This window comes from Polypterus senegalus, chromosome 8 (genome assembly GCF_016835505.1).
Source record: "Polypterus senegalus isolate Bchr_013 chromosome 8, ASM1683550v1, whole genome shotgun sequence".
In the NCBI taxonomy this organism is placed as follows: Eukaryota; Metazoa; Chordata; class Cladistia; order Polypteriformes; family Polypteridae; genus Polypterus; species Polypterus senegalus.
In genome coordinates, this window is record NC_053161.1 from 167,653,553 (window position 1) to 167,681,536 (window position 27,984).

Genomic DNA, 27,984 nt, shown 5'->3' on the forward strand with positions numbered 1-27,984 from the left:
TCCTACGACCAAACTGACTGATTACCAAGTAGACCAGCACAACATCACTCACTAACTAGCACAGGCGACACAAGTGTTATATCCAAAACTCACACTTTTGAAGTTAAAACCATAAAAATTCAACACACATGTACCATAAAAACTTGCAGAAGTTTAAAAAGCATAAAAAGTTGCCGAACAGTCCAATGATAGGATGACAAACACTCTATTGTCATGCCTCTGCTGTTCAACTGTTTCACTGTCACTGTATTCTGTTTTGCTGTCTGCTATTTACCTGCAGTCATACAGTGGATGTTCGTTCAGTGTACTTGTTGTCAAATGTCATCTCATATCTTTGTGTTTACTTGTGTACTGCACACAACCATACACACCAGTGACGTCTTTTACGTGTTCTGTAATGCTGGGATGACCGTTACGATTTTCTATATTGTGGTGTACTGGGCTGGTAACATCACTGGAGGAGAGGCCTACCTGATTTACCAGCGGATTAAGAAGGCAGGCTCAACTATGGGATGCCCCCTGCACCTGCTGCAGTTTGTAGCAAAGGAGAGAAACCAAACTGAGTGCCATTATGAACAAGGCTGCACATCCTGTTTCTGTGACACGCTAACACTGAAGACTGTCATGCAACAAATTATTCAGCAAACGCTGCTACTGGGGCTCTTTTACACCAATGGCAGTACACCTTTGTAAAGACACTTTGTGACTGCTGTGTAATCTTTTAGCAAAGTCAGAAGGTTTTTCATTTTTTTTTTTCTGCTAATTTTGCCTTTGCTTTAGGGGGTTAATTTTTAAAATTCTTGGGCTTCCTCAATAAACCTAAATGTCCACTTTGGACTAATAAAGATCCATTCATCCATCCATAAGTGTCTTAAGTGTTCAAGAACTAGTGTTTTAAATGCTTCTTTTTATGCATAAAACCTTGGTGGACACGTTTAAGGAGTGTTTTAGTTATACTTATGATACTGGGTCCCAACTTTGGATATGTGATGAATGCATTAATTAATTTTCTTGTTATCGAAAACAGCAGGATGTCAGCTTCCTCTGTCAGAAAATTCATTTTCAAATATTTTCTGCACCCAGAGTGAAGTTTGCATGTGCTCCCTGTGTCTTTGTGTTTCCTCCTCTTCAAAGGCATGCAGATTAGCTGGATTGGCAAATATAAATTAGTAGGGTAGCGTATGCATATGCATTCACCCTGTGATTGACCAGCACCCTGTCCAGGTGTTGTTCCTGCCTTGCACCCAATTATTGCTGGGATAGGCTCCAGCTGCCCTGCAACTAGGGCTGCAACTAATGATTATTTTCGTAGTCGACTAATTGCTCAGTTTTTTCTCCAATTAGTCGATTAGTCACGATTATTTCATTCCTGACTATTTTGATGCCTGCGACCTGTAGTTGCACATCCTGTTCTGGGCTCCAGTGCATGTCTTACCTCATCTGCTCACGTCTGTCCACCTGTGAATGTCACCCTGATGTCTCTGCATTAACACAATTTAAATTTTAATAATAATCAAATTAAAATTACAACCAGTGAAACATATGAATTTGAAAATAATCAGGGGCCTCATGTATAAACAGTGCGTACGCACAGTAATGTTGCATAAGAATGTTTCCACGTTCAAATCGCGATGTATAAAACCTAATAAACTTGGCGTAAAGCCATGCACATTTCCATGGTACCTCGTACCTTGTCGTATGCAAGTTCTGTGCTCGGGTTTGCAGACTGGCAGCACGCAGCGTCAAATCAGTGCTACTTTTCCTGTGTGGTTTATCTTTCTTTTTCAGATCCACATTCCTGACGCGGCTTTATAAATACACTGAAACTAACTACATATTATTTATTAGTATAATGCATCTGATTGTAATTAACCTGTAACAATATAATGGTCCAGGGAATATCCATAGTATTCCAAATACCATAAATGCTTTAGCGTTCTCTTTTCTTCTTTCGGCTGCTCCCGTTAAGAGTTGCCACAGCGGATCATCTTTTTCCGTATTTCTTTCACTGCACCACTCAGAGTATTTATATGACTGTATCTGAGTGTGAATCACAGCAGCAGCTGATCGCAAAGAGAATTATCGGGATACAGCATCAAGCACACGCTACCTCAGCCACGGCAAATGCTTCAGAGCCTTTCCTGGACGGACCTCGTGGTTCACAAACAGTTTCATCACAAGAACTCTAAATGCACTCAATCAGACCATCAAGCGCTCCTTGTAGAACTGTTTGTACTTATAAGTACAATCACCTCACTGTAAACTTTCAATACAGTTATAATACTGCACAACTTTATAAAGTGCGTATTTACCTATTTACCCCATGACCATATCATTTTTAAGATGAAAAGCAGCAAAATATGTTGATTATATTATACAGATAAAACTTCATTTAAATAATCTGTGTTGTTAATAATTAAAACATGTGAGGACACGGTGTCACAGCGCTAGCTAGTTCACGGATTGATCCTACCTCGTGCTGTATCTATTCTTGCTGGGCTGGCGCGACACTGGAAGGATAGATGGATAGAATAATTAAATACATTGTGGAACGTGACCTGGACACAGACAGGCAGACACGTTGTAATCACCCCACATACGTTTATTGAGGTTCTCCGTATTTACAACTCAGCTCAACAGACGCCAGTACCCCACAGTCCAGGCCAACACAACAATGCCTTCTCTCTCGCTTTCTCTTCAGACCAACAAAAACAACAACATTTATTTATATAGCACATTTTCATACAAAAAATGTAGCTCAAAGTGCTTTACATAATGAAGAATACAAAAATAAAAGACACAGTAAGGAAAATAAGTCAACATTAATTAACATAGAATAAGAGTAAGTCTGATGGCCAGGGAGGACAGAAAAAACAAAAAAGAACTCCAGATGGTTGGAGAAAAAATAAAATATGCAGGGATTCCAGACCATGAGACCACCCAGTCCCCTCTGGGCATTCTACCTAACATAAATCAAACAGTCCTCTTTGTATTTAGGGTTTTCACGGAAGGACTTGATGATGATGGTCACGTAGACTTCTGGCTTTTAGTCCATCAATGTAGGAACATCATGATGCTTTGAGTAGGTGGTGGTGGCGCAGGCTGCCACCACAAAGAAACCAGAAAAAGAAATAGAAGAGAGAGTTGGGGTCAGTACAGATTTTAGAGCCACCATGAATAGTTTTTATAATGAATTGAATACACAGAGTATCAGGATTAAATTGAAGTGAAGTTAGGAGAAGGCCATGTTAAAGTAATGTGTTTTCAGCAGTGTTTTAAAGTGCTCCACTATCAGCCTGGCGAATTCCTATTGGCAGGCTATTCCAGATTTTAGGTGCAGAACAGCAGAAGGCCGCCTCACCACTTCTTTTAAGTTTTGCTTTTTGAATTGTAAAGAGACACTCATTTGAGGATCTAAGGTTACGATTTAGAATATAAGGTGTCAGACATTCCGATATATAAGATAGGGCGAGATTATTTAAGGCTTTATAAACCATAAGCAGAATTTTAAAGTCAATTCTGAAAGACACAGGTAACCAGGTAAGACCGCCTCCTTCTCTCCTCTAGAGACCTCGTCCGTCTTCCACCCGACTTAAGTCATCCTCTGAAGGGAGGCGGCCCCTTTAAATAAGCACCCGGATGTGCTCCAGGTGTGTTCCTGGCAATCTCCCACCGACAGGCCCCAGCGTGGCAGAAGTGCCGGCTGTATCCCCGGAAGCACTCTGGGTGTCCCCGCTTCTCTTCCCCTCAGCACTTCCGCCACACCTGGGAGGTCCAGGGTCCTCCAGGTATTGGGGTGCCCCCTGACGGTAACCACGGGCCCCTACAGGGTCGAGCTTCCCAGCTCTGTACCCATGGCCCCCAGGGCGGTCGCCCCCTCAAGGTCTGGAGTAGGCACAAGACCCCCTCCGGTCATCTTGGGCGTCCCGGCTGGGTACCACCCCCATCTGGGTTACACAACGTACTACGAAGATATTTCAATGTTCCTTAAAAGTTTTAAAGAATCGTCGTTGTAAGCTTACAGATGGCTTAACGTCTGTTACATTACAGAGCTGATTTTGTTGCGATTGGGTAATTGGAGAAAGAAAAGTAAGGACAGAAATTGGAGGTTTGAAAGAGACACTACTGCTGCGATAATTTCATCGAAGGTCGCGCACAATCACTGCGCCACCGTGTTCCCATGTTTACTAACATGCTTTCATTCCTATCATCATGAAAAAGATATCACGTATACATCTCAGTATTTTAATTATTCAGAGAGCTGTAATATCACAAATGTAATGGATTCTGTGCCCTGTCAGAGGAAGAGAAAGCCTGTTTAAGAAGCACGTAGTGATTCACACACACAGAGCACATAGAAGATCAAATACAAAACAAAACATTTAATGTGCTACTTTAGTTATGATGGGATTTGAGAAACTGGTTAATTAAACGATTTTAAGATGAAGTTTATCATGTTCTACTTTAATGACAAAATTAACTATGTGATTAAATTGGAAATGTCGAGATTAAAGTTGACATTTTGTGCTTTTTTCCCCACTGTGTGCCTTTTTTTTTTCTCTGTACCCTAATAAGCTTTCATATGACACTAAGACGGTGGGCTACGACTCGCCTTTTCACGGCGTCTTTGATATGTGACTTCTCTTTTATTTCAGGCACTGTGCGACTTTGTGAACTTGAGCTTTCGAGTTTCTCCAACACGCTATGTCACTCGATCAGCTTCCTTTTCTTGTTTATACCACTGTTTAAACCAACAAATAGTACATTTTTCTTTTCCTCCACTTGATATTCGCTGAAATTGTTGTATTTTTCCTTGTGGTTTTGCCATTGTCTTTTCACAGAACGCTGAGCTTAAGGGCTATTTATATTGATTTACATATTCAAAGAGGCGTAATTCTGGGAGGAGTTGGGTTGGGGGACGAGGCGCGTGCACGTGCGTTACTTTTTACGCTGATCGGGATTTACGTAGCAGAAGAACGTGCTAGTTTGCGTACGCACACTACATCTGGATTTTTCTGTGCATACGCACATTCCCGCTTTTGTGCTTACACCATGTTATAGTGTGAGTTCTACGCATGGTGTTATACATGAGGCCCCAGATGTTTTTATATTAGTGTGAATATCACAATAAAAAAGAAATACATTAAACAATTCAAACTAAAGTGCACATAGTCTTTAAACAAAAAAAGTGCATTTAACTTCACCAAAAATGGCCACTGGTGTGTCTTAAAGTCCAAAAGTTTAAGTAAAGCTTTAATTCAAATAAAATAAAACAATAATATACCGTTTATAAAAGATTCAGTTCATATATTCCTGATTGCAGTGTAGGAACGGGAGCATTTTGACATGGATAAAATGTGTTGATCATCTGCTTGAAGCCCCGATCTTCAACCATAGATATAGGTCGCATGTCATTGACAATCATGTACAGGATGCTTTCTGTAAACACTTCAGCCATTTAAGCAGTGCCAGAGCCTCTCTTCAGGATAAACTTGTGTACACACCTTTGCTTATTACCAATGCAACATAAAGAGAAAAAGAGAAAGATGTTCCAATCATCACACTTTGAAGGAAAAGTGTTGTAGTTTATCACATCATGTACTATATTATACCAAAATTAAAAAAAAAAATAACGGACTAAAATATGTAACAAGCCAATTACTGATATGCTGCAAAACACAAGTTAGCTAACGTTAGTTAGAGATGGTTTACTATTCATATGAACTCAAATATTATACGAAAAAAGAAGAAAAATAAATGAGGACGACTCCGCTACAACTATTCACTTGTTTACTATAGCTCCAAACACGTTAGCAAACATAACTGAAGTTATATTCACTTAACTATCATTGTTGAAACCTTGATATTGTAGCGTCGAAGCCAGGTTGAAGCCTTTTCTTTTTTTTTTTTGTGTGTGTGACTGTTAGGTCCGATTGAGGGAGGGTGGAGTACAGCACGGAAGATTGACAGCGGGGTATTGATTGATGCAGTATGGGGGGGTTTAGTTGCTGGGCCTGGGATGAGAGGGGGGGCTGGAAGGTTTGTGTTCGAGGTCGGCGTTTCTTTTCTTGACTGTTCAAGTAAAACTTTTGAGAGACTTTACTATGCCTTTTTTTTAAAAGTTCGTCTTAGTTTTTCGAGCCTGGTGCAGAGGTCACTACAATATACACATTACAGTAATCCCTCCTCGATCGCGGGGGTTGCGTTCCAGAACCCCCCGCGATAGATGAAAATCCGCGAAGTAGAAACCATATGTTTGTGTAGTTATTTTTATATATTTTAAGCCCTTATAAACTCTCCCACACTGTTAACATTATTAGAGCCCTCTAGACATGAAATAACACCCTTCAGGCCTTGTTCACACGGGCGTTAAGTTTTGGATAAACGAACTTGCTCTGAACGTCCTAGACATTTATGTTGCATTTTGTGGTGGCGATCGATTGACTTCTACACCGGCTTTCGTTTGTCTCTATCTAACGCCAGCCTGCAGCCCAAATTGTGGTTTGTGTGTTAACCTGTGGAGGCAGTGTCGGGAACTGGATATGAAAGCCCTTGTCGTTTTATTTGAGGTGCCTCCTTTCAATATGGACCATTTTGCTATGTTAGGTATTAATCTTCTTGTTTTAAAAATACTCATAATATGGCGTAGGGAGAGAAAAATCGCCGCTACTGGGTTCATCCTCTGACTGCACAACGTCGGGTTAAAGGAAGTTTTTGTGCTTTATGAAGAAATGCTAAAATTTCTGCGCAAGTTTTTAAATTACTGTCGGATGTCGGTTTCCACTTTTGATTGTCTGCTGCAGCTGGTGCAATGCCACATTGCACGCCGATCAACCAATATGCGACTTGGTGTTAGCCTCAAGAGACTACTTGTCACTTTGAGGTAAGGACCAGTAGTCGAGTGTGCGCTACACCGGTGTAATGCACTGAAATGCCCCGCTCCTCCGAGCGTAAAATAAACGCGCAGAAAACGAACTAGAAGCGGTTTCCTTTGCGTTCGTTTTGAACGGCAAGAAAAGCTGCATGCAACGCTTTTTGATGCCGTATACCAAAGCCCGTGTGAACACTCTCTGACTCCTACGTAGAAAACACTCAGCGCTTGATCCGCGCTCACCGGACGCTACAAACGCAAAAAACGCTCAATTTTAACGCCCGTGTGAACAAGGCCTCAGTCAAAAGTTTAAACTGTGCTCCGTGACAAGACAGAGATGACAGTTCTTTCTCACAATTAAAAGAATGCAAATAGATCTTCTCTTCAAGAGCAGAAAATTTCAGAAAGAGAGAGAGCTTCGCAAAGAAAAGCAAACAATCAAAAATCAATACGTGTGCTTTTAAGTTTGCCGGGCATTTTTAGAGGAGCGTCAATATCATCTAAGCAAACAGCCTCTGTGCAAACCGCCCCTCTGCTCACATCTCCTCCGTCCAGGCAGAGAACGTCAGAGAGAGAGAGAGAGAGATTAAAGCAAACCATCAAAAAATCAATAAGTGTGCTTTTGGAAGCACCGCAATAAAGCGGCATTTCTTAGAGGTGCGTCCGTATCCACTAGGCAAACAGCTTCTGTGCTCACAGCCCCTCCGTCAGGCGCAGAAAATGTCAGAGAGGGAGAGAGAGGGGCAGAGACAAGCAAACAATCAAGCTCCGCGCGGGATGCATATCTTATAGCATTGAGGAGTTTCAGTTAATATGTAATACATGCTCTGATTGGGTAGCTTCTAAGCCATCCTCCAATAGCGTCCCTTGTATGAAATCAACTGGGCAAACAAACTGAGGAAGCGTGTAGTGTAAATTAAAAGACCCATTGTCCGCAGAAATCCGCGAACCAGCGAAAAATCCGTGATATATATTTAGATGTGCTTACATTTAAAATCTGCGATAGAGTGAAGCCGCGAAAGTCGAAGCGCGATATAGCGAGGGATTACAGTATACTACAACCATCAACGTTAACATGTGACACTGACTTTACTCGCTAAAACTTACCTCTCAAGAGACGGCGGCATCACAGCTCCAGGATGCTTGCGTTTCAGATCCTCATGCATCGAGGTGGTGCTGCCATGAAAAGAAAGCTCCGCTTTGCATAATCTGCATTCAACTTTTTTCTTTTTCGATGAAGTGCTCCCACACTTTAGAATGTTTCTGTCTCAATTTTTTCCATCTCCTTCCCCCTCTGTTATCCGACTCGCCATTGCAACCACATTTATTTTCCTCTACTTTCTTCTTCTCCTCAGACGTTCTTCTTCTTTGGTAGTACTGTGTGCATTCTTGACAAACAATAACAAACGCCCCCAGACGTTCATGTAGTGCACTGCAAAAACAAAACCAATGTGGTTCTTTGTGACTGGAGCCTCTATTGAAGGTTCTGTTTATGACGTGTCGACAAAAAAATCTGCGTTGACGATTTTGTATATTCGACGTCGTCGATTACGTCGACTAATTGCTGCAGCCCTACCTGCAACCCTGCCCTGGATATGCAGTTTGAGAAAATAAATAGATGGATGGATGTTTTTTGAAGCAGTTTATATTGAGATAACCAAAGATAGCTGCTGTTTGTTTTCACAAAGACACCATTTAAATTCGGGTCATGTGTTTTGAATTAATCTAATATGGTAAGCAAATTTGTGACCTTCTTTACCACACTTACACTTTTACACACTATTACTGTCCATCCCTGTAATGGCGGTGCAATAAAGAATGTCATAATGGCTGAAGTCGGGTCAATTAGCTATTGTCTTCAGCAGAAGGGAAATTCACAGTTCAACAGAATCAAACACTTTAAAATGGGAACGAGAGGTTTTATAAAACCTGTTACTGTAATGAAACATTAACAGGGGGACTGTGTAGCAATTTTCTGATTGGTTTTAGTCCATTAACAGGCAATGTTTTTTGTCTATCCTGCCATCAAATATCAAAGGTAAGCATTGTCAGTGACACGTCAGCCAAGAGCCAATGTCGCATTATGTGCCTTTTTTCCTGGAGCACATGCTTGCCAAACGCAGTTGGTGATCTCATCACCTGACCAGGTTCATTTAAACATTTTGAAAATCTCTGCCTATGTCACATTTAGTGATTGTGTGCTGATCATTCAGCAGAATTGTGCTCATCCCTGTTTTAAACAGCCAACAGCATGTTATCTGATGAAACCTCTGATGTTACTAAGGCTTAACAGCTGTGGCTATTCAGTAGCAAACTCCTGTTTATTATTTTTTATTTTTTATTATGTTATATGAAACACAAGACACCTGAAAGTGGGGCATCTTGTTATTTTTGTTAGGTTCAAAACCTGCGTGTTTCTTATTCCTCTTCACTTAATTCTATGCCTTCTACTTCAGGGCAACATTCATTGCTTGTCAGCTCTCCTGCACCCACAGTCTGCTCCTATGACTGAAAACTAAATCAAATATGTTTAATTTTATCTTAGTGAGTCGCCAGGGTAGTTGAAGTTAGTTGTTGGGTATGTCACATTAGTTGACTAGCTTCACAGGAACACACCGCCAACTGCCTCCATCTTGATAAGATTATATAAATGAAGGCTACAATTTAAATAATGGCTTTGGATTTTTCAAGCTTAGGGTGATGATGACTTACCAGTTCCTCCTTCATATACCCGTTTCTTAACATAATTCCGAGGCCTGACTTGTTTAAACCTGCTTTAACATGAACTGATAATGCAATTTTGGAACCCCAACAACACTGAATGTTTAATCATATTGAATATTGCTGACACGCAGCTTTGCATGATGGTCTTCATCTTCTAGTGTGTTGGACCTTCCTTTCATTTCCAAACTTGTTTTACACCTAATTTGATATGGAGAGTGATGAGTTACTGTCAACTTTCTATGAACTGTCATGACATCAGGTTTAACTAAGACGACTTCATAAAAATCAGATGTCTTTAGATTTGAATGATGCACTTTTAATTAAATTGAATCTTGTGCTTTATCCACAGAGAAATAAAAATCTGCCATTTACTGTAACATTTAGATGGATGTGAAAGAGGAGATGTGTGAGGCTGACATGAATGTCATGGAGGAAAAGACAATAAACGTTAAGGTGGAGGAATGTGAATGGGAGAGTCTGGAGATTAAGGAAGAGGACTGTGAACTGGGATCAGAGAATATTAAAGAAGAGGTTGAAGAGAAGTTTGTCAGCTTTGAAATGCACAACTATTGGAGTATGGAGAGTGTCAAGGCAGTCGACCTTCATTATGCACATGAAGATGGAGTAGGGACCAGGTTTGTCTCTTCTCAAAGTAGAAATTCTTCATCGCCAGAGTCTTCTATCAATGTAAAATATGAATCATTACAGTCTGCTACAGAGAGGACTGAAGGAATTTCATCTCCTAGAACTCAGGAAGGTAAGTCACCACCTAAAACATCATCTAAAACAAATAAGTGAAAAATAAAAATTGGTGTACATTTTAGGGTCAGGGTTATGGGCCTGAAAGTTTAAGAGAACCCAAAATGAGGTTTTAAACTATATTAAACACACAATGAAAAACACCAATTCAGTATATTTTTATAAGTTTTAAGTTTTGGAATTTTCTGTTCTTCTATTATAGTTTGTAACATTATGCAAACTCGCTAAACCTGTCTTTAGTAATAAGTGTTAAACAAATGTACAGTTGCATGAAAAAGTTTCTGAACCCTTTGGAATTCTCTTTATTTCTGCAGTAATTCGTCCTAGCAGTGCGGTCTGGTCTTCGATTAAATTCCCAAAACAGACAAACGGAATCATCTTAAATAATATCAAACAATTAGACTTCTCGTAATTCCTGAATATGTTGTTTAAACATTAATAGTCTATTTGTGACCCCCTGCCTTTACTAACTTGTTGATCCTCCTTTCGCTCTAATGACCTCCACTAAACAGTTCCTGCAGTTGCTGCCCTGCCTTCAATTTTAGTCCATTCCACCTTTCCAAAGTTTTCACTTCCTTGATGTTTCTGATCAGCTGCCTTAACGTAAAGCTCTTGATTCTGACTGGCCAGTCCAGAGCATCATTTTTCTTTTGTTTAGCCCTTTCACGTGTAGATTTCTTCCTTTGTTTCAGCTCTTTGTCTTGTTTCACCCCCCAATGTCTGTTAAGCTTTTACTATCCTGACGTTCTCCTATCAGGTTTCTTTATAACAATTTTTAATTCAGTGTTACATTGATAACGGTAGCTGAATCTTGTCCTGGAAAAGCAAAATGGTCCCAAACCATGATTCTACCATGAGATGATAACATTCATTATGTAAGTCAAAATTGTCAGAGCAGGAAGCCACTGTTACTTGCCACACATTATGACACGATTGCTTTTGCAATGAATAGTTCGAACACTGAGGGTTCAGCAAGTGACTTAACCAACAAGCAGATCACCACATACAGCACCATCACATCTGTCAAAGCTACTTTGCCTCAAAATAAATGAATCTCAGGTTCAGCCAGGCGATGTTTGTCAGTCTCATCTTGGATGACTTGTGTATTATTGGCATGTCACTGCTTGCTGATAACAAAAGTAGCTTCAATCTTGTTAGGTGCCCTTTTTGCGATATGAGCACAGTAAATTCCTCCAATTGTGTTAGGGAAGCTGGATACTGCTGCAAATTTCCTTTTTATGTTGGTAGAATCATGTGTGTCTAGCTGTTAATGAGTTCTTTCATAATTGTGACGTGTTGCATAACCCGAATCTTTAAAGATATAACATAAAAGATGATACCCCTCCCTAATGATACGGCAGTAAGAAATCACGCCAGAGAAATAACTTAGCTATGTTTAGCATCGGCTTACGCTGCATAACAGATGATGGAAGCCAATGAGAAACCTAGTCTGGGAGTGAAGGCCCGATGTGTCGCGTCTGTCGATCTCGTCCGTGCAGTGGAAGGCATTTTCAGGACCGGAATACGTTATCTCCCATCTGTCCGTCAGCTTCAAAGGTGTGCCGGGCAGTGTTCCAAGGCTTTATACTCTTTCTTCATGTGCAGGGCCTCTCTCAGGCAAACACGCACTTCCAAACAAGGTAACGCTGCTTAAACAAGCATACAGTTCCATGCTGACTTAACATATTAGAAAATAGTTCACAGCATCTCTCAGTCTAACTGCACGCTTTCTATTTGTTCCAATCTGTCTTATGTCGTACTGCTCGCCTAGCAGTTCTATGTGGTGAACCCCTGTGCTCCATCTGGCTTTGTATCAGCTGTCTATGTGAGCAGAAAAAAAACACATTTTATAAGATAGATTTGCACAGAGCACAGTGACATAACAAACGTATTCTTATATCACGTTATATTTTATGTACACCCACACCAAACAAAAACCAAATGTAGTGCATCACAGCGGGCAAAATGGAGTGAAGTTTGGTCGAGATGCTGTTGAGGTGTTGGCCAGTTCCCTGAAAGTGACATAAACTGATGAAAAAACAGAATTTCTTTAGTGCAAGTATGTATCATTGGCGCTCTTAAAGTCAACTAAAATGCAGTCTGTACATCATGGTCATCATTTTTGAGGTGTAATGTTTCTCACATCCATGCACTTTATAATAATAGCTCAGTGAAATTAATTTTTATGCTTGCGAGTTGTCATTTAGCTGGTTTGGTTGTATTTTCCTGCTTGATAAAAGGTGTTGTCATATCCCAGTTTCTCTGAAATATGTATTCTTTTGTAAATCTCAACATTTGACGGGGAAGTTGCATACACAGATTTTTTCTTTATAAATGAGGCCTCAGGACCTTCACTAACCTACCTATAGATAGATCTCACACCAGGCAACCTGACTCGAATCTCAACAGGAGTCTTCGGCATGAGCAGGCCCAAATTGGATTACTTAGATAATTATTATAAAGCTCTCATCGGATGTCTATGAACCACTGAAGGACCACCTCCCTGGTGTCAAATATAAAGTGTGGGGGTGGTTCTTCAGGAGTGACATCAGTGTGGCCCTGCCTCAATCTAAACAAGACATGAAATTACGTAATTAAAATGAAAAGGCAAGTAACATTTGGAAGGAGGGAAAGCATTACATAAGCACAGATTTTTTTAAAAAATGCTTTTATTTCCTTTTCCAGCTTTATTCTCCTCTTCCTTTCTTATAATCTCCTCTTGACAATCTTTAATAGTAACCTGGATGTGATGTTGGTAGAGCTTAGCTGTTAGCTAAACCAACAAACTTCATTGACTGATGAATGGTCTCCAATTGTTTGTTAATTTTCTTATGTTCTTGTTCTATATGTTCATGAGCAGATCTTCATCGAGAAGAGGCAACTTTGCCAGCACCCACATTTCTTCCCCTTTACTTGTCGGGGTGCCTCCAAGCCACTCCTCCAGTCTCATCTTATTGGTTGAGCTCCTGACTAGTCTGGAGTCTAGAGTTTTAAACGACATGTTCAGCAGTGACTCCTCAACTGTTTTTGTGTTATGAGTTCAGGTTGATTGTGTTTGTCTGTTATTGTATTGTAGTTGAAGATCAGACTGCATTGTCAGGAGGAATTTGGGCAGAAATTCACAAGATTCCATAGGCTTCACAAACTTTTTTTTGCATTTGTAAAGTGATTTAAATTAAATTGAATTTTAAGCAACACATTCTCAGAGCTACTTGATCCAAACAAGTGTCCATCTCTGTGCATCTTTAGCGAACAGTCTCGAGTCTGGCATATTTTTATGTACAAGTAATTTGTACAAAAACACAAAGAAAGTGGTTATTTGGAAATTCTGTCATTGTTCTAATGTTTTCATAGAGCTGCACTCGCCTGAGGGGAAAATTAAAGACTTGCTGCTACCTCAGCTCTTCACTTTGTTTTTTTTGCTTCAGCTCCCTTTCTCATGTAGCCGGCCTTTTTGTGTTTTGCTTTTGTATTGTTTAAGTTTGGATTTCTCTGGCTTTGACATGTCTATCATTTAATGGTAAATGTTGAGGTTGCTCAGTTAGCGCTGTATTTCAGCTGATGGAAAAAGAAAGACGTTCAAAGGTGGAGTTTGGATTGTCATAGGACTTGTTTGCATATCCCCGTGAACATTCTTTGTGTGTTTGAATATTATTTTATCTGTTGATTGTCATGTGTATCAAGATGCGTTTAGTAAAGAGTTACCCTAAAAACTGCATTTCAGGTAGGACTCTTCCATTAAACTATCATCAAGTGCTCCCTTATAGAAAAGGACAATGTATGCAATTACCAAAAAAGGAAAAAAAAAAACCTATGGAAAATTATATCCTACACTGGGGGGGTTTGCTCCCTCCTCACTTTGCTCACCAACCCCCCTTTTCTGCACTACACGCCTGTCACTTTGCGTCTCTGCTGCTCATTTTGTGAAGAGTGTATTTTGTATGTTTACATGAACACGTGATTTAGAGAGTTGTGAAGGGTGAACACGAGCTTGGTACACTCATTGTGCTGAGAATGTTTTTTAAACCACAATTGTTTAATATCTGCTTGCTTTTCATGTTTTGGGTGTATTTTTTCATATTTTCACCATATTGACACTTGTATTGTGAATGGTGGGGTTAGGATGGGACAGTTTATGGCATATAGACACCTCCTATAGCCCCTGACAAGTCCCTGAATTCTGGCTGGTGGTAATTTGGTCCATTCTTCCATACAAAATGCCTCCAGTTCAGGCAGGTTTGATGGCTTCCGAGTGTGGACAGCCTGCTTCAAATCAATCCATACATTTTCAATGATATTCAGGTCTGGGGACTGGGGTGGCCATTCTAGAACATTGTACTCATTCCTTTGCATGAATTCCTTGAACGGCATATAACTTCAACTTTGTGACTGGCTCTTGAACAAGAATCTGCTGATACTGGGAGGAATTCATGTGGCCCTCAACTTTATCAATGTTTCCAGTACCTTTGCTAGCCACACAGCCCCATATTGTAATGTACCCTCCACCAAATTTTACATTCAAATTTTACTTCTCCTATAATGCTGTGTGTGTTTTTTGCCATGCATACCGCTTCTGGTTGTGACTAATTAACTCTACCTTTGTCTCATCTATCCACAGCATTTTTTTTACTAAATGCTTCTGGCTGGTCCAGATGCGCTTTTGCATACCTCATGTGACTCTTCTTGTGGCAAGCACTCAGAAAAGGCTTTTTGCGTATCACCCTTCCACCGAGCTTTTCCTGGTGCAAAGTGTGCTGTACTGTGGAACAACGTACAAGGGCACCATCAGCAGCCAGATGCTCTTGTAATTCTCTGGAAGTGGTCTGTGGTTTGTCTGTGACCATTCTAACCAGCCTTCAGCTGTGCCTTTCAAATATTTTTCTTGGTCTACAAATCTTTCCTTTTAGGTCAGTAGAGAGTTCTTTAGAGGTCCCCATGTTGCCACTCTTTAACAGAGAACCAAGGATCAGCACAGCTAGCAATTGCCTATGTTAAATAACCTTTTTCAGGATTGATTGCATCTGTCTTTGTAGTTTAAGGTCTAATGAGCTAATCAAAGCAATTTTGTGCTGCAACCAGCCAGCATTAAATGACTACAGGTCCTCAAATTAATGCGATTAAAAGGGTACCCAAACGTTTGCACATCCTATTTTTTTTATTTCATACAACTCAGTAATGCTACACTGAGAATTTTGGTCTGATAAACATCCCCTTGTCTACATTTCTCTAGTAAAAAAAATGGCATATTGCTGTGACCTTCTCTTATGAAGACCGAGCAAATTATCATGCAACCTCAGAGGTGTGTCCAAAAGTTTAAGCCTAAAAATGCAATGATTTTATGTCACGCTTTAAATCGGGCTTATTTTAAAACCTACATACATACAGTGGGGCAAAAAAGCATTTAGTCAGCCACCAATTGTGCAAGGTCTCCCACTTAAAAAGATGACAGAGGCCTATAATTTTCATCATAGGTATACCTCAACTATGAGAGACAAAATGAGAAAAAAAAAAATCCAGAAAATCACATTGTCTGATTTTTGAAGAATTTATTTGCAAATTATGGTGGAAAAAAAGTATTTGGTCAATAACAAAAGTTCATCTCAATACTTTGTTATATACCCTTTGTTGGCAATGACAGACGTCAAATGTTTTCACAAGGTTTTCACAAACTGTTGCTGGTATTTTGGCCCATTCCTCCATGCAGATCTCCTCTAGAGTAGTGATGTTTCGGGGCTGTCGCTGGGCAACACAGACTTTCAACTCCCTCCAAACATTTTCTATGGGGTTGAGATCTGGAGACTGGCTAGGCCACTCCAGGACCTTGAAATGCTTCTTACGAAGCCTCTCCTTCATTACCCGGGCGGTGTGTTTGGGATCATTGTCATGCTGATAGACCCAGCCACGTTTCATCTTCAGTGCCCGTGCTGATGGAAGGAGGTTTTCACTCAAAATCTGACGATACATGGCCCCATTCATTCTTTCCTTTACACAGATCAGTTGTCCTGGTCCCTTTGCAGAAAAACAGCCCCAAAGCATGATGTTTCCACCCCCATGCTTTACAGCAGGTATGGTGTTCTTTGGATGCAACTCAGCATTCTTTCTCCTCCAAACACGACAAGTAGAGTTTTTACCAAAAAGTTCTATTTTGGTTTCATCTGACCATATGACATTCTTCCAGTCCTCTTCTGGATCATCCAAATGCTCTCTAGCAAACTTCAGATGGGCCTGCACATGTACTGGCTTAAGCAGGGGGACACGTCTGGCACTGCAGGATTTGAGTCCCTGGCGGCGTAGTGTGTTACTGATGGTAGCCTTTGTTACTTTGGTCCCAGCTCTCTGCAGGTCATTCACTAGGTCCCCCCGTGTGGTTCTGGGATTTTTGCTCACCGTTCTTGTGATCATTTTGACCCCACGGGGTGAGATCTTGCGTGGAGCGCCAGATTGAGGGAGATTATCAGTGGTCTTGTATGTCTTCCATTTTCTAATAATTGCTCCCACAGTTGATTTCTTCACACCAAGCTGCTTGCCTATTGCAGATTCAGTCTTCCCAGCCTGGTGCAGGTCTACAATTTTGTTTCTGGTGTCCTTTGACAGCTCTTTGGTCTTGGCCATAGTGGAGTTTGGAGTGTGACTGTTTGAGGTTGTGGACAGGTGTCTTTTATATTGATAACGAGTTCAAACAGGTGCCTTTAATACAGGTAACAAGTGGAGGACAGAGGAGCCTCTTACAGAAGAAGTTACAGGTCTGTGAGAGCCAGAAATCGTGCTTGTTTGTAGGTGACCAAATACTTATTTTCCACCATAATTTGCAAATAAATTCTTTAAAAATCAGACAATGTGATTTTCTGGATTTTTTTTCCTCATTTTGTCTCCCATAGTTGAGGTATACCTATGATGACAATTACAGGCCTTTCTCATCTTTTTAAGTGGGAGAACTTGCACAATTGGTGGCTGACTAAAAGCTTTTTTGCCCCACTGTATATGTTTGGTGTCATTCTTTTCAGAATGTATTGAACTTTACTGTGATGTTGTTAGATTTTCAGATTCTTATTCTGTTTTTACATTATAAACTAAAAAATATCAAGAGCTTATGTCCCGGCTTTTAAAAGTCCGAAGCCCTGTGCGAGATGCAGATCATGTGGCACGACAGCAGCAGCAAGCCAGCAGCTGATCGAGCAAAGAGGAGGTAAAAAAAACATCTGTATTTGTTTCCCATTGTGTCACCGTTTAAGAGGGGGTTTTGGAGGAACGACTGTGTCTCCTTGGGGTGCGTTCAGTCCCCCTCTTCACAAAACGAGTAGCAGAGACGCGAAGTGACTGGCGTGTAGTGCAGAAAAAGGGGGTTGGCGAGCAAAACGAGCAGGGGGTAACCCCCTAGTGTGTGTGTGTAAATATATATTATTGCACAAGCAGGTGGAAGTGGAGTTTCGGGAGGCTGGAAAAGGAGACGATGTTTGTAGAGGTGGGTTGTGGGCCAGATGTCACTTCTGGCACCATATAATGATGTCCTATCTTCAGAGGGAGGAGCAGAGGTGCTGCTACTGGGAGGTACTGTCTTCAGTTGGTCTGCACGCAGAGGGATAGATTTAGAGAGTATTAGAAGGAAGTAGAAACCCCTGGTCTGGCTGAGAAATAACAACATTTGAGCCTATAAACCGTCTCCCATGCGCACATGTGTGACAAGAGTTACTGTCAACATTATTCACGATTGCTGGATGGGTTACAGGGTAAACTCATTTTGGCCCCTTGTAATGTATTTCATTTACAGTTCCCCTTTGTTGCTCTCCTTTGTTTTGCTCTCTCGTGTCTGATCTCTGTGTCTTTTCTTGGATTGTATGGTTGCTGTATTCTACTTGCAAGCATTTGAGTGTTGCTGATTATTATCTTTCATCAAGTTTAATATAGCCGGTTTTCAAGAATCATTCCTTTTGATTAAAGACATTCATCGAGCTGCCTCAAGGCACTGCTGTGTGGCTGCAACCTCTTGTACCGCTAGTCAAAAAATGTGGAGTTTTGGTCCTAGTTCATTGTCCACTTTGTCTGAAGGTTCTTGATTCTGGAGGTGTTTTGAATGGGCAGGTTTTGTTATGCGTTGATGGAGATTGGTTGAAGAAAATTTGTCTGTGTCACCTCCATATAATAGCACATTATATGAATCCTTTCTTTTTCAGAATTCCAACAAAGTATCCATTTTTAAATCCATTTGGCAAAAAAAAAAAAAACAAGTCCCTGGTCCAGGTGGTATAAAGCCAGAAGTATATTTTGCATTTTGGCCACAATTGTCCAATTTGCTGTTTCAAATGATCAGTCAAGTGACATATGGGCCTCTGAGGTTTTCTTTTTTCAGTTACCTGCATGTTTTATTAATTTAAGTTTTACTTTGTTCTTTTCATATAGCTCCAGCTTGTCAAATTTACATTTAAAAATGTTTTGCTTTGTTACCCTCTTCCCCTTTTTCAAATAAAAAAAAGATTATGGAGTCAAGTGGCTTTAGGCTAATTATGTAGACATCTCAAAACATATTCTGATTAATAAAAGTGCATTTTATATGATTGGTATTGCACTCTATTTTAAACCCAAACCTCTCCAATATAATTATAACTGAAGATTATCACTTTTTATGACCGTTAATTGAAAAAAAATATATAATTTTAAATAATATTTTAAGAATATAATAACACAATGATGATGATCTGTAATGTGTTTAGAAGTTGTGAAAAGTAATCTTGTTGATTGTGCTGTCACATGGGATCTATTTATTTTACTAATTTAACTTCTTTGTTCCACTGATTGTGCTCATGTGGTAAGTAGTTGTAATACAGATGATAAAAATAAGTTGTGAATCTTTCTACATGCTACTTAATAATAATGATAATAATTCATTACATTTATATAGCTCTTTTCTCAGTACTCAAAGCGCTATCCACACAGGGAGGAACTGGGAAGCGAACCCACAATCTTCCACAGTCTCCTTACTACAAAGCAGCAGCACTACCACTGTGCCACCTGTGAGGACAAAGTCTTATGATTGTTTATGCTTACCAAAGTTTGTTCAAAAACTAAACCAATTTTTATTTAGTTTTTTAAGATAATTGTCAGTATCAAAGCAGCGGATTAAAATTGTCTTTATTTTTTCTTTTAAACTTTATACAGGTATCGCATTTTACTGCTGTGCTGAATGTGGCAAACAGTTTTCTGACATGAGCAAACTTCAGAGCCATCAAAGAATTCATACAGGAGAGAAGCCGTATTGCTGCCCTGAATGTGGAAAACAATTTTCTTACAGTAGTACTCTTCAGACACACATTAAAACTCACACGGGAGAGAAGCCATATTGCTGTTTTGAATGTGGCAAAACGTTTTCACGGCGAAGCAATCTTCAGAGTCACCAAAGAATTCACACAGGAGAAAAGCCATATTGCTGTCCTGAATGTGGAAAACAATTCTCTTCCAGTAGTAATTGTCAGACACACATTAAAACACATTCAGGAGAGAAGCCGTATTGCTGCTCTGAATGTGGCAAAACGTTTTCACAGAGAACCCATCTTCTCAGCCACCAAAGAATTCACATAGGGGTGAAGCCATATTACTGTTCTGAATGTGGTAAACAGTTTTCAGAAAAAAGCCAACTTCAGTGCCACAAAAGAATTCACACAGGAGAGAAGCCATATTGCTGTAATGAATGTGGTAAACAATTCTTCTACCGTAATACTCTTCTGAGGCACATTAAAACTCATTCAGGCGATAAGCCATATTACTGTTCTGAATGTGGCAAAAAGTTTTCACAGAGAAGCCAACTTCAGAGCCACAAAAGAATTCACACAGGAGAGAAGCCGTTTTGCTGTTCTGAATGTGGCAAAAAGTTTTCGGAGAGAAGCAAACTTCAGAGCCACAAAAGAATTCATACAGGAGAGAAACCATATTGCTGTTCTGAGTGTGGTAAACATTTCTCACACAATAATACTCTTCTGATACACATTAAAACTCACTCAGGAGAGAAGCCATATTACTGTTCTGAATGTGGCAAAACGTTTTCACGCAGATACCATCTTCAACGCCATAAAAGAATTCACACAAGCGACAAGCCATATTGCTGTTCTGAATGTGGTAAACAATTCTCGGACAATAATACTCTTCTGATACACATTAAAACTCATTCAGGAGAGAAGCCATATTACTGTTCTGAATGTGGTAGAAAGTTTTCACAGAGGGGCCAACTTCAGCGTCACAAAAGAATTCACACAGGAGAGAAGCCATATTGCTGTTCTGAATGTGGCAAAAAGTTTCCACGTAGAGACAATCTTGAGCGCCACAAAAGAATTCACATAAGAGAGAAGTGTTCGGATTAGACAAATATACCAAAGTAACATTCATTACTGTAAAGTTGAAATCAACCTTGCTGAAGATTATCCAATATGAGAACTTGACCAGGAGGAGACTTGAAAGAAGAGTGCTTTCATGAACCGAAAAGAGCAGAGATTGAAGATCAGCAATGAATACACAAAAAGGTCATAGACTGGCTACATAAAGACCTCATCAGTCTTGATTTAAAAACAAAGTTGCTTCATGCCAACCAACTAATATATAAAAACTAATGAATACCAAGGCTTTACTTTCCTTGGGCAGAAGTGGAATTCATCAAGTAAAAGTAGATTACACATATAGATCTTCAATCATAGGACTGCCAGCATTCTTTCTGAGCTCACAGGATTGCCACATTTTAAATATTACACCCTGGAAACCAAAAATCAACCTCTCATCATAAAGCTTGGTTAAGCAATCCATAAAATCGTGGGTTTGCACAGAGCGAGGTGACACAATTTTTTGATATAGTGTACAGAAGATAATAAGAAGGATCAAAGATCAAAAGAGGAGAAAAAAAAAAACGGCTGTAGAAGACCACAAGTCCAGTAGGAAATGCACAGACCTCCTACTATAAGCTAATGTGAACCAAAACCCGACCCTTAATAATGGCTTGGGAGAGGAGAAATGAGATGTAGGAATGAATGTTTGCTAATGGCCACTTAAGATTGTGGATTACAAGGTTATTAGCAACATTTTCTGGGAGAAATGGAATAAACAACCAATGTAGGTTTTGCAACAAACCAGTGGAAACGGTACAGTATACCAGTACTAACGTTTAGAAAATTCACAGCCAGAAAACCAGAAACACTATGACAATGCCCGAATAATTGAGGCATCAGTCCAAAGTGATAACTCTGTGCCTCAAAAACAGAGAGAAAAAATAACAGAATATCAGGAGATCCAATCAGAAATATGGACCTAGATGTGGAGAAAAAAAAACCTGAAATGATCCTAGTGTTCTTTGGATCTGCAGGGCTTGTTAAAAAGAGCATTTAAGCTTCTTTAGGCATTCTGCAAGTCAAAGCTCCAAAAGGAGGTGCTGTTAGGAACAGAACCCTAGTGGTGAAGCTAAAAGAATAAAAAGTGACAGTTCACAGAGGATGCCATAACTTAAGAGTGAGGTTCTTAATAATAATGAAGAAATCAACCTGAGAGAAAAGTCCTATTGTTGTAAATGTGGGAAACAATTCTATCACAAGAGTAGTCTTAAGATCCACAAAAACATTTTCACAGGTGAAAAGAAATGCAATCTGAGATGAGACAGATGTGGAGTAAACCCTTTGAGGTTGTGTTGGTGCTTAATAAACAGACCTTGTCAAAAAAAAAAAATAATAATAATAATAATGTCCAGGCCCATGTGGATGCCTTATAAATTGCAATCATTCCATATGAACTACACAAGAAATCACAGTTGTGGACAATGCAAGTACTGATCCATGCCCTGTCAGCAAACCTAAGAGCATAACAAGAGCTGCAGTGCAGAAATCGATCCATATCAACAAGCACATTTCAGAAGTAATGAGCGAGGGTCATTCCTGTCCAGAAAAGTAAGCAAACTAAACCATTGTGGAGAAATGAATCCCTTTGAGAAGCCATATGGCTGCAATGAATATGGCAAACACTTTCACAAAGAGGGTGTAGAATATTGGTGTGTGTTGACTGAAAAACATTTAATCAATCAACCCACCATACGAGCGGAGTACAGATGCCTCTCCTAAGAATTGCATCAGCAGTTACCTTGTTTGTGTACACTTCAAAGAGTGATGAGATAACAACTGTTGCCACCTCCAGGTAAACCACCACAGGGGAGTGGACAGCGAAAGACCATTGTAAGTGAAAAGACTGCAGTTTTGCTGCTTAAAGCTAATTTGGTCACAAAGAAAGCAAACTTTGGGTCAGGCATTGATTTGAAGGTTTTAGGATCAGCGACACAAGTTCCACGCAAAAGGACTTTTTCATGATAATGGAATTCTTTAAATCCCCTCAAAGTTCTTTTCAGTCAGTTCATTCTGTGGCTCTTTCTATTTCACTGATTACATTTGCTGTTTCGTTTAATAAAGGTACCAAGACTGTTTCATCAAGTTCCACAATAAAGAGTATTTCAAAGGACTTTCGCAATGCAACTCTCAGCCCAGTTTGCCACAGTATTACATAATCATCCCCTGAAAAGACACTCAAGGAAGCCAAATCTGCCTCCGGAAAGCAAGTCAAAGTTTGATTATTTTTTTTCTTAGAAGCAAGAACTGTTTGCCTACATGAAATACTTAATTTGCTGTTTCCCAGCACACAAACGGTGTCTGTTATATCGGCTTCACATTCCTGGGAGTGATAGAGTCTCATCTCATTCCATCTGATAATTATTTATCTGCAAGGGTGTAATTGACAATTGGTGTTCCATATTGGGCAAGTAAATTGCCCTCAGTCTTTGCAACAACACATAAAGGGGCAGAAATAAATAGACAACTTGGAAGATTCTAGGACAATCTCCCAGTATATATATATCTGTGTTCTTAGCCATTATCCACCACACATTTGTAATTCAGTTATTTCTGTTCCTATATATATAATTGAGTTTGCTGATAAATTATGAATTACTGCAGACCGTGTCTGATCATTGACTCTGCTAGCAAGAGTATTAATGTTGAAAAGATACAACCCTTTTTCCCCCTGAGGGCAGATGCCTGCAGTTTATAGACTGGATATTCTTATTTGGTGAGTATTCTTTTAATATTTAGGCTTTGTAACACACAGTAAGTTAAGCTGTGTGAAGTTTTATTCTTAAGCACACGGTAAGGAGTGGCATTTAGCCTCTTTAGTTTTCATGTAAAATATTATTCATGTAATGCACGCTAAGAAAGCTACTTGGCCTCAGGGGTTTCAATATGAAATATGTGCTAGTTAAAGAGCTCGTAGCCTTTGATACACTTGCTAAGGGTTTATAATCTAAAGCTTTGCAAGTGATGGTAAGCCAGTGCTAATTCAGCTTTTACTAATTAATTTATAATGTACAATAAAAGTAATCTTTAAATAACAATAGTAAATATATATATATGTGTGTGTGTGTATATGTGTGTGTGTGTATATGTATATATATATATGTGTATATGTATGTATGTATATATGTGTATGTATGTATGTATGTATGTATGTATGTATGTATGTATATATATATATATATATATATATATATATATATATATATATATATATATATATATATATATAAAGTACACCCCTCACATTTTTGTAAATATTTTATTACATCTTTTCATGGGACAACACTGAAGGTATGACACTTTGATACAATGTAAAATAGTCGGTTGTATAATGGTGTAAATTTGCTGTCCCCTCAAAATAACTCAACCCACAACCATTAATGTTTAAACCGCTGGCAACAAAAGTGAGTACACCCCTAAGTGAAAAATGTCCAAATTGTGCCCAAAGTGTCAATATTTTGTGTGGCCACTATTATTTTACAGCACTGCCTTAACTCTCTTGGGCAAGGAATCCTCTTCCACTCAACATCACAGACCTGGTGGATGTTGGAGACCTTGCGCTCCTCCACCTTCCATTTGAGGATGCCCCAAAGATGCTCAATAGGGTTTACTGTAGGTCTGGAAACATGCTTGGCCAGTCCAGCACCTTTGCCCTCAGTTTATTTAGCAAGGCAGTGGTCATCTTGGAGGTGTGTTTGGTGTCGGTATCATATTGGAATACAGCCCTGCAGCCCAGTTTCTGAAGGGAGGGGATCATGCTCTGCTTCAGTATGTCACAGTACATGTTGGCATTCATGGTTCCTTCAATGAACTTTAGCTCCCCAGTTCCAGCAGCACTCATGCAGCCCCAAACCATGACACTCCCACCACCATGCTTGACTGTAGACAAGACACACATAATAATATTTCTTTGCATTTATATACTTGTCTTTGTACTCCTCACCTGGTTGCTGCCACACACGCTTGACACCATCTGAGCCAAATAAATTTATCTTGGTCTCATCAGACCACAGGACGTGGTTCCAGTAATCCATGTCCTTAGTCTGCTTGTCTTCAGCAAACTGTTTGCAGGCTTTCTTGTGCATCATCTTTAGAAGAGGCTTCCTTCTGGGATGACAGCAATGCAGACCATTTTAAAGCAGTGTGCGGCATATGGTCTGAGTAATGACATGCTGACCCCCAACCCTTTTAACCTTTGCAGCAATGCTGGCAGCACTCGTACGTCTATTTTGAAAAGACAACCTCTGGATGTGATGCTGAGCACATGCACTCAACTTCTTTGGTCGACCATGGCGAGGCCTGTTCTGAGTGGAACCTGTCCTGTTAAACTGCTGTACGGTCTACAGCTAAGTTTTTAGGGTGTTGGCAATCTTCTTATAGCCTCGGCCATCTTTATGTAGAGCAACAATTCTTTTTATCCGATCCTCAGAGAGTTTTTCACCATGAAGGTGCCATGTTGAACTTCCAGTGACCAGTGTGAAAGTGATAACACCAAATTTAACACACCTGAGACCTTGTAACACTAACAAGTCACATGACACCGGAGAGGGAAAATGGCTAATTGGGCACAATTTGGACATTTTTCACTTAGGGGTGTACTCACTTTTGTTGCCAGCGGTTTAGACATTAATAGCTGTCTGTTGAGTTATTTTGAGGGGACAGCAAATTTACAATGTTATACAAGCTGTACACTGAGTACTGTACATTGTATTGTGTCATATCTTCAGTGTTGTCCCATGAAAAGATGTAATAAAATATTTACAAAAATGTGAGGGGTGTGTGTGTGTGTGTGTATGTATGTGTGTGTGTATATATATATATATATATATATATATATATATATATATATATATATATATATATATATATGAGGGAGAGAGAGATCTATATATAAAGGAGAGATCTGCACCCATGTTTTCCATTGGTTAAGAGGTGTGACAACTGGTCAAATGAATAATTAAAATAATAGGCATAAGTGCGCAATTAATAAATGCATAAATTAATAGACAACTAGCAGGGCTTACGGGTGTGACTGAGTGACACGTATTCAAATAATTCCACAGTCCAAGTATCTTTGCTTTAGTAAAATTCAATACAAAAACAGTTCACACAGAAGAAAAAGAGAAAAACTAATGAACAGTTCCTTATAAGATTTTTTTTTTTTATTTTTGTTTTTTTTGTTTAAGGCTTACATATCTTGTTAGTTTCTTAATGTTTCTCTAGTAAGTTCTGTATATAACATACAATTGTGTTTATATGTCAAATGATTAGAAAACAATATGCCACTATTACTCTTTTTGAAAGCCAAATCAAATAGTCCTTGCATCGAGCATAAGAGATGATGTCACTTACTAACTGAAATTCCATTATTATGGAACAGATAAAGATGAGCAATAAGGAAGTCTTATTACAAGGTGGCTTTTGGGGTTAAACCCAAATGATAATTTTCCATTATCTTCTTTTCTGTGAGAACCTTACTTTCAATTCACATTATGCAAACTATTAAACACTCTAAGATTAGCTCTTACAGTCTCAATGTCTTCTTTTTCTTGATTTTTTTTAGTTTTTTTCTAACTGAACCAACTACTGCGTTGTGGTCAGATCCACACTCATCTCCCGGTCTTGCCTTGCTGTTTCAAAAGCTACTGTCTACAACAATGGAGTCTCTCAGAGTTCAGGTTTAGCCATCTGGTGACATTCAGGTGTATCTTGCATTTTCTTTCTGTTGGTACTGTGGGTTTTTGACTGTAAAAGTAGGTTTCCTTAAGAACTCTACAAGTCTTTCCCCATTTTGATTTCTCTCAAGTCCATATGGGCCTATTACTTTTCCTTATCTAAGTTTTATGACCTTTGCATTAAAATCCTTCATTATCATTGGGAATTTTTGGTGGTGTTTCATTCTTTTGTATGGAAATCAAGGTCTTCATAAAATGCTTTGATTACTTTCTTATCTTCATCTTTTACTGGGGAGTAAATCTATCTGAGCTATTAACAGGGCCACTGGTCTTGCTTTTTTTTTTGCATACATAATTGTTTTGGATTTAGTTTTATTTGAGGTCAATGCTTATCGAGTTCTTCCGTTTAGAATTAGAGCAATTCCTCTTCTATACAGTGCATCCAGAAAGTATTCACAGCGCATCACCTTTTCCACATTTTGTTATGTTACAGCCTTATTCCAAAATGGATTAAATTCATTTTTTCCTCAGAATTCTACACACAACACCCCATAATGACAACGTGAAAAAAGTTTACTTAAGGTTTTTTGCAAATTTATTAAAAATAAAAAAATTGAGAAATCACATGTACATAAGTATTCACAGCCTTTGCACCTTTGGCAGCAATTCCAGCCTCAAGTCTTTTTGAATATGATGCCACAAGCTTGGCACACCTATCTTTGGCCAGTTTCACCCATTCCTCTTTGGAAGAGTCCTGGTGGTTTTGAACTTCTTCCATTTACGGATGATGGAGGCCACTGTGCTCATTAGGAGCTTCAAAGCAGCAGAAAGTTTTCTGTAACCTTCCCCAGATTTGTGCCTCGAGACATTCCTGCCTCGGAGGTCTACAGACAATTCCTTTGACTTCATGCTTGGTTTGTGCTCTGACATGAACTGTCAACTGTGGGATCTTATATAGACAGGTATGTGCCTTTCAAAATTATGTCCAATCAACTGAATTTACCACAGGTGGACTCCAATTAAGCTGCTGAAACATCTCAAGGATGATCAGGGGAAACAGGATGCACCTGAGCTCATTTTGGAGTTTCATGGCAAAGGCTGTGAATTTTAATGTACATGTGCTTTCTCGATTTTTTTATTTTTAATAAATTTGCAAAAGCTTTTTTTCACGTTGTCATTATAGGGTATTTGTGTGTAGAATTCTAAGTAAAAAAATGAATTTAATCCATTTTGGAATAAGGCTGTAACATAAAAAAATGTGGAATAAGTGATGCACTGTGAATACTTTCCGGATATACTGAATACTGCCAAGTATATCATTCTGTCCTTGTGAGTTTGTGAAGATCTCCCTCATTTTTCCAAAAGTTCCCTGAGACCCCCATTTTTTTCTTGCCCAGAGTGGGAGTGGATCCAGTTGTCATTGCCCTTGTTGACACAAATGGCATACAATAAGGGCAGTTTAACTGTTCTGCAGTCCTATAGAGTTAGGTGCCAATCTGAGGAGAAGAGCTGACAATTTGGTCTTCTCTGAAGTTCTACCTGTTGCCACCCACAAGTCCAGAAAAGGTTGAGGAGGTTAGAAGGCTTAATGTGT

General features: G+C 39.4%; 1 protein-coding gene across 6 annotated transcripts in view; it reads left to right on the forward strand.

Annotated features, from left to right (window-relative positions):
* The window catches only part of LOC120534447 (gastrula zinc finger protein XlCGF26.1-like), a 63,474-nt gene that overhangs the window by 15,992 nt on the left and 19,498 nt on the right, over positions 1–27,984 (forward strand). For 4 of the 6 annotated variants that reach the window (XR_005634749.1, XR_005634750.1, XR_005634751.1 and 1 more), the window contains exons 2-3: positions 9,945–10,352; positions 19,508–23,431. Coding sequence is in view for 1 of the 6 variants with exons in the window: in XM_039762025.1 (XP_039617959.1) it covers positions 9,980–10,352; positions 19,508–20,703 (1,569 nt within the window). In the remaining 5 variants the exon portion in view is untranslated. Of the gene's footprint in view, positions 1–9,944; positions 10,353–19,507; positions 23,738–26,278; positions 26,762–27,984 lie in introns of those variants that run through there. The other 2 variants (XR_005634753.1, XM_039762025.1) reach the window with 2 other exon arrangements.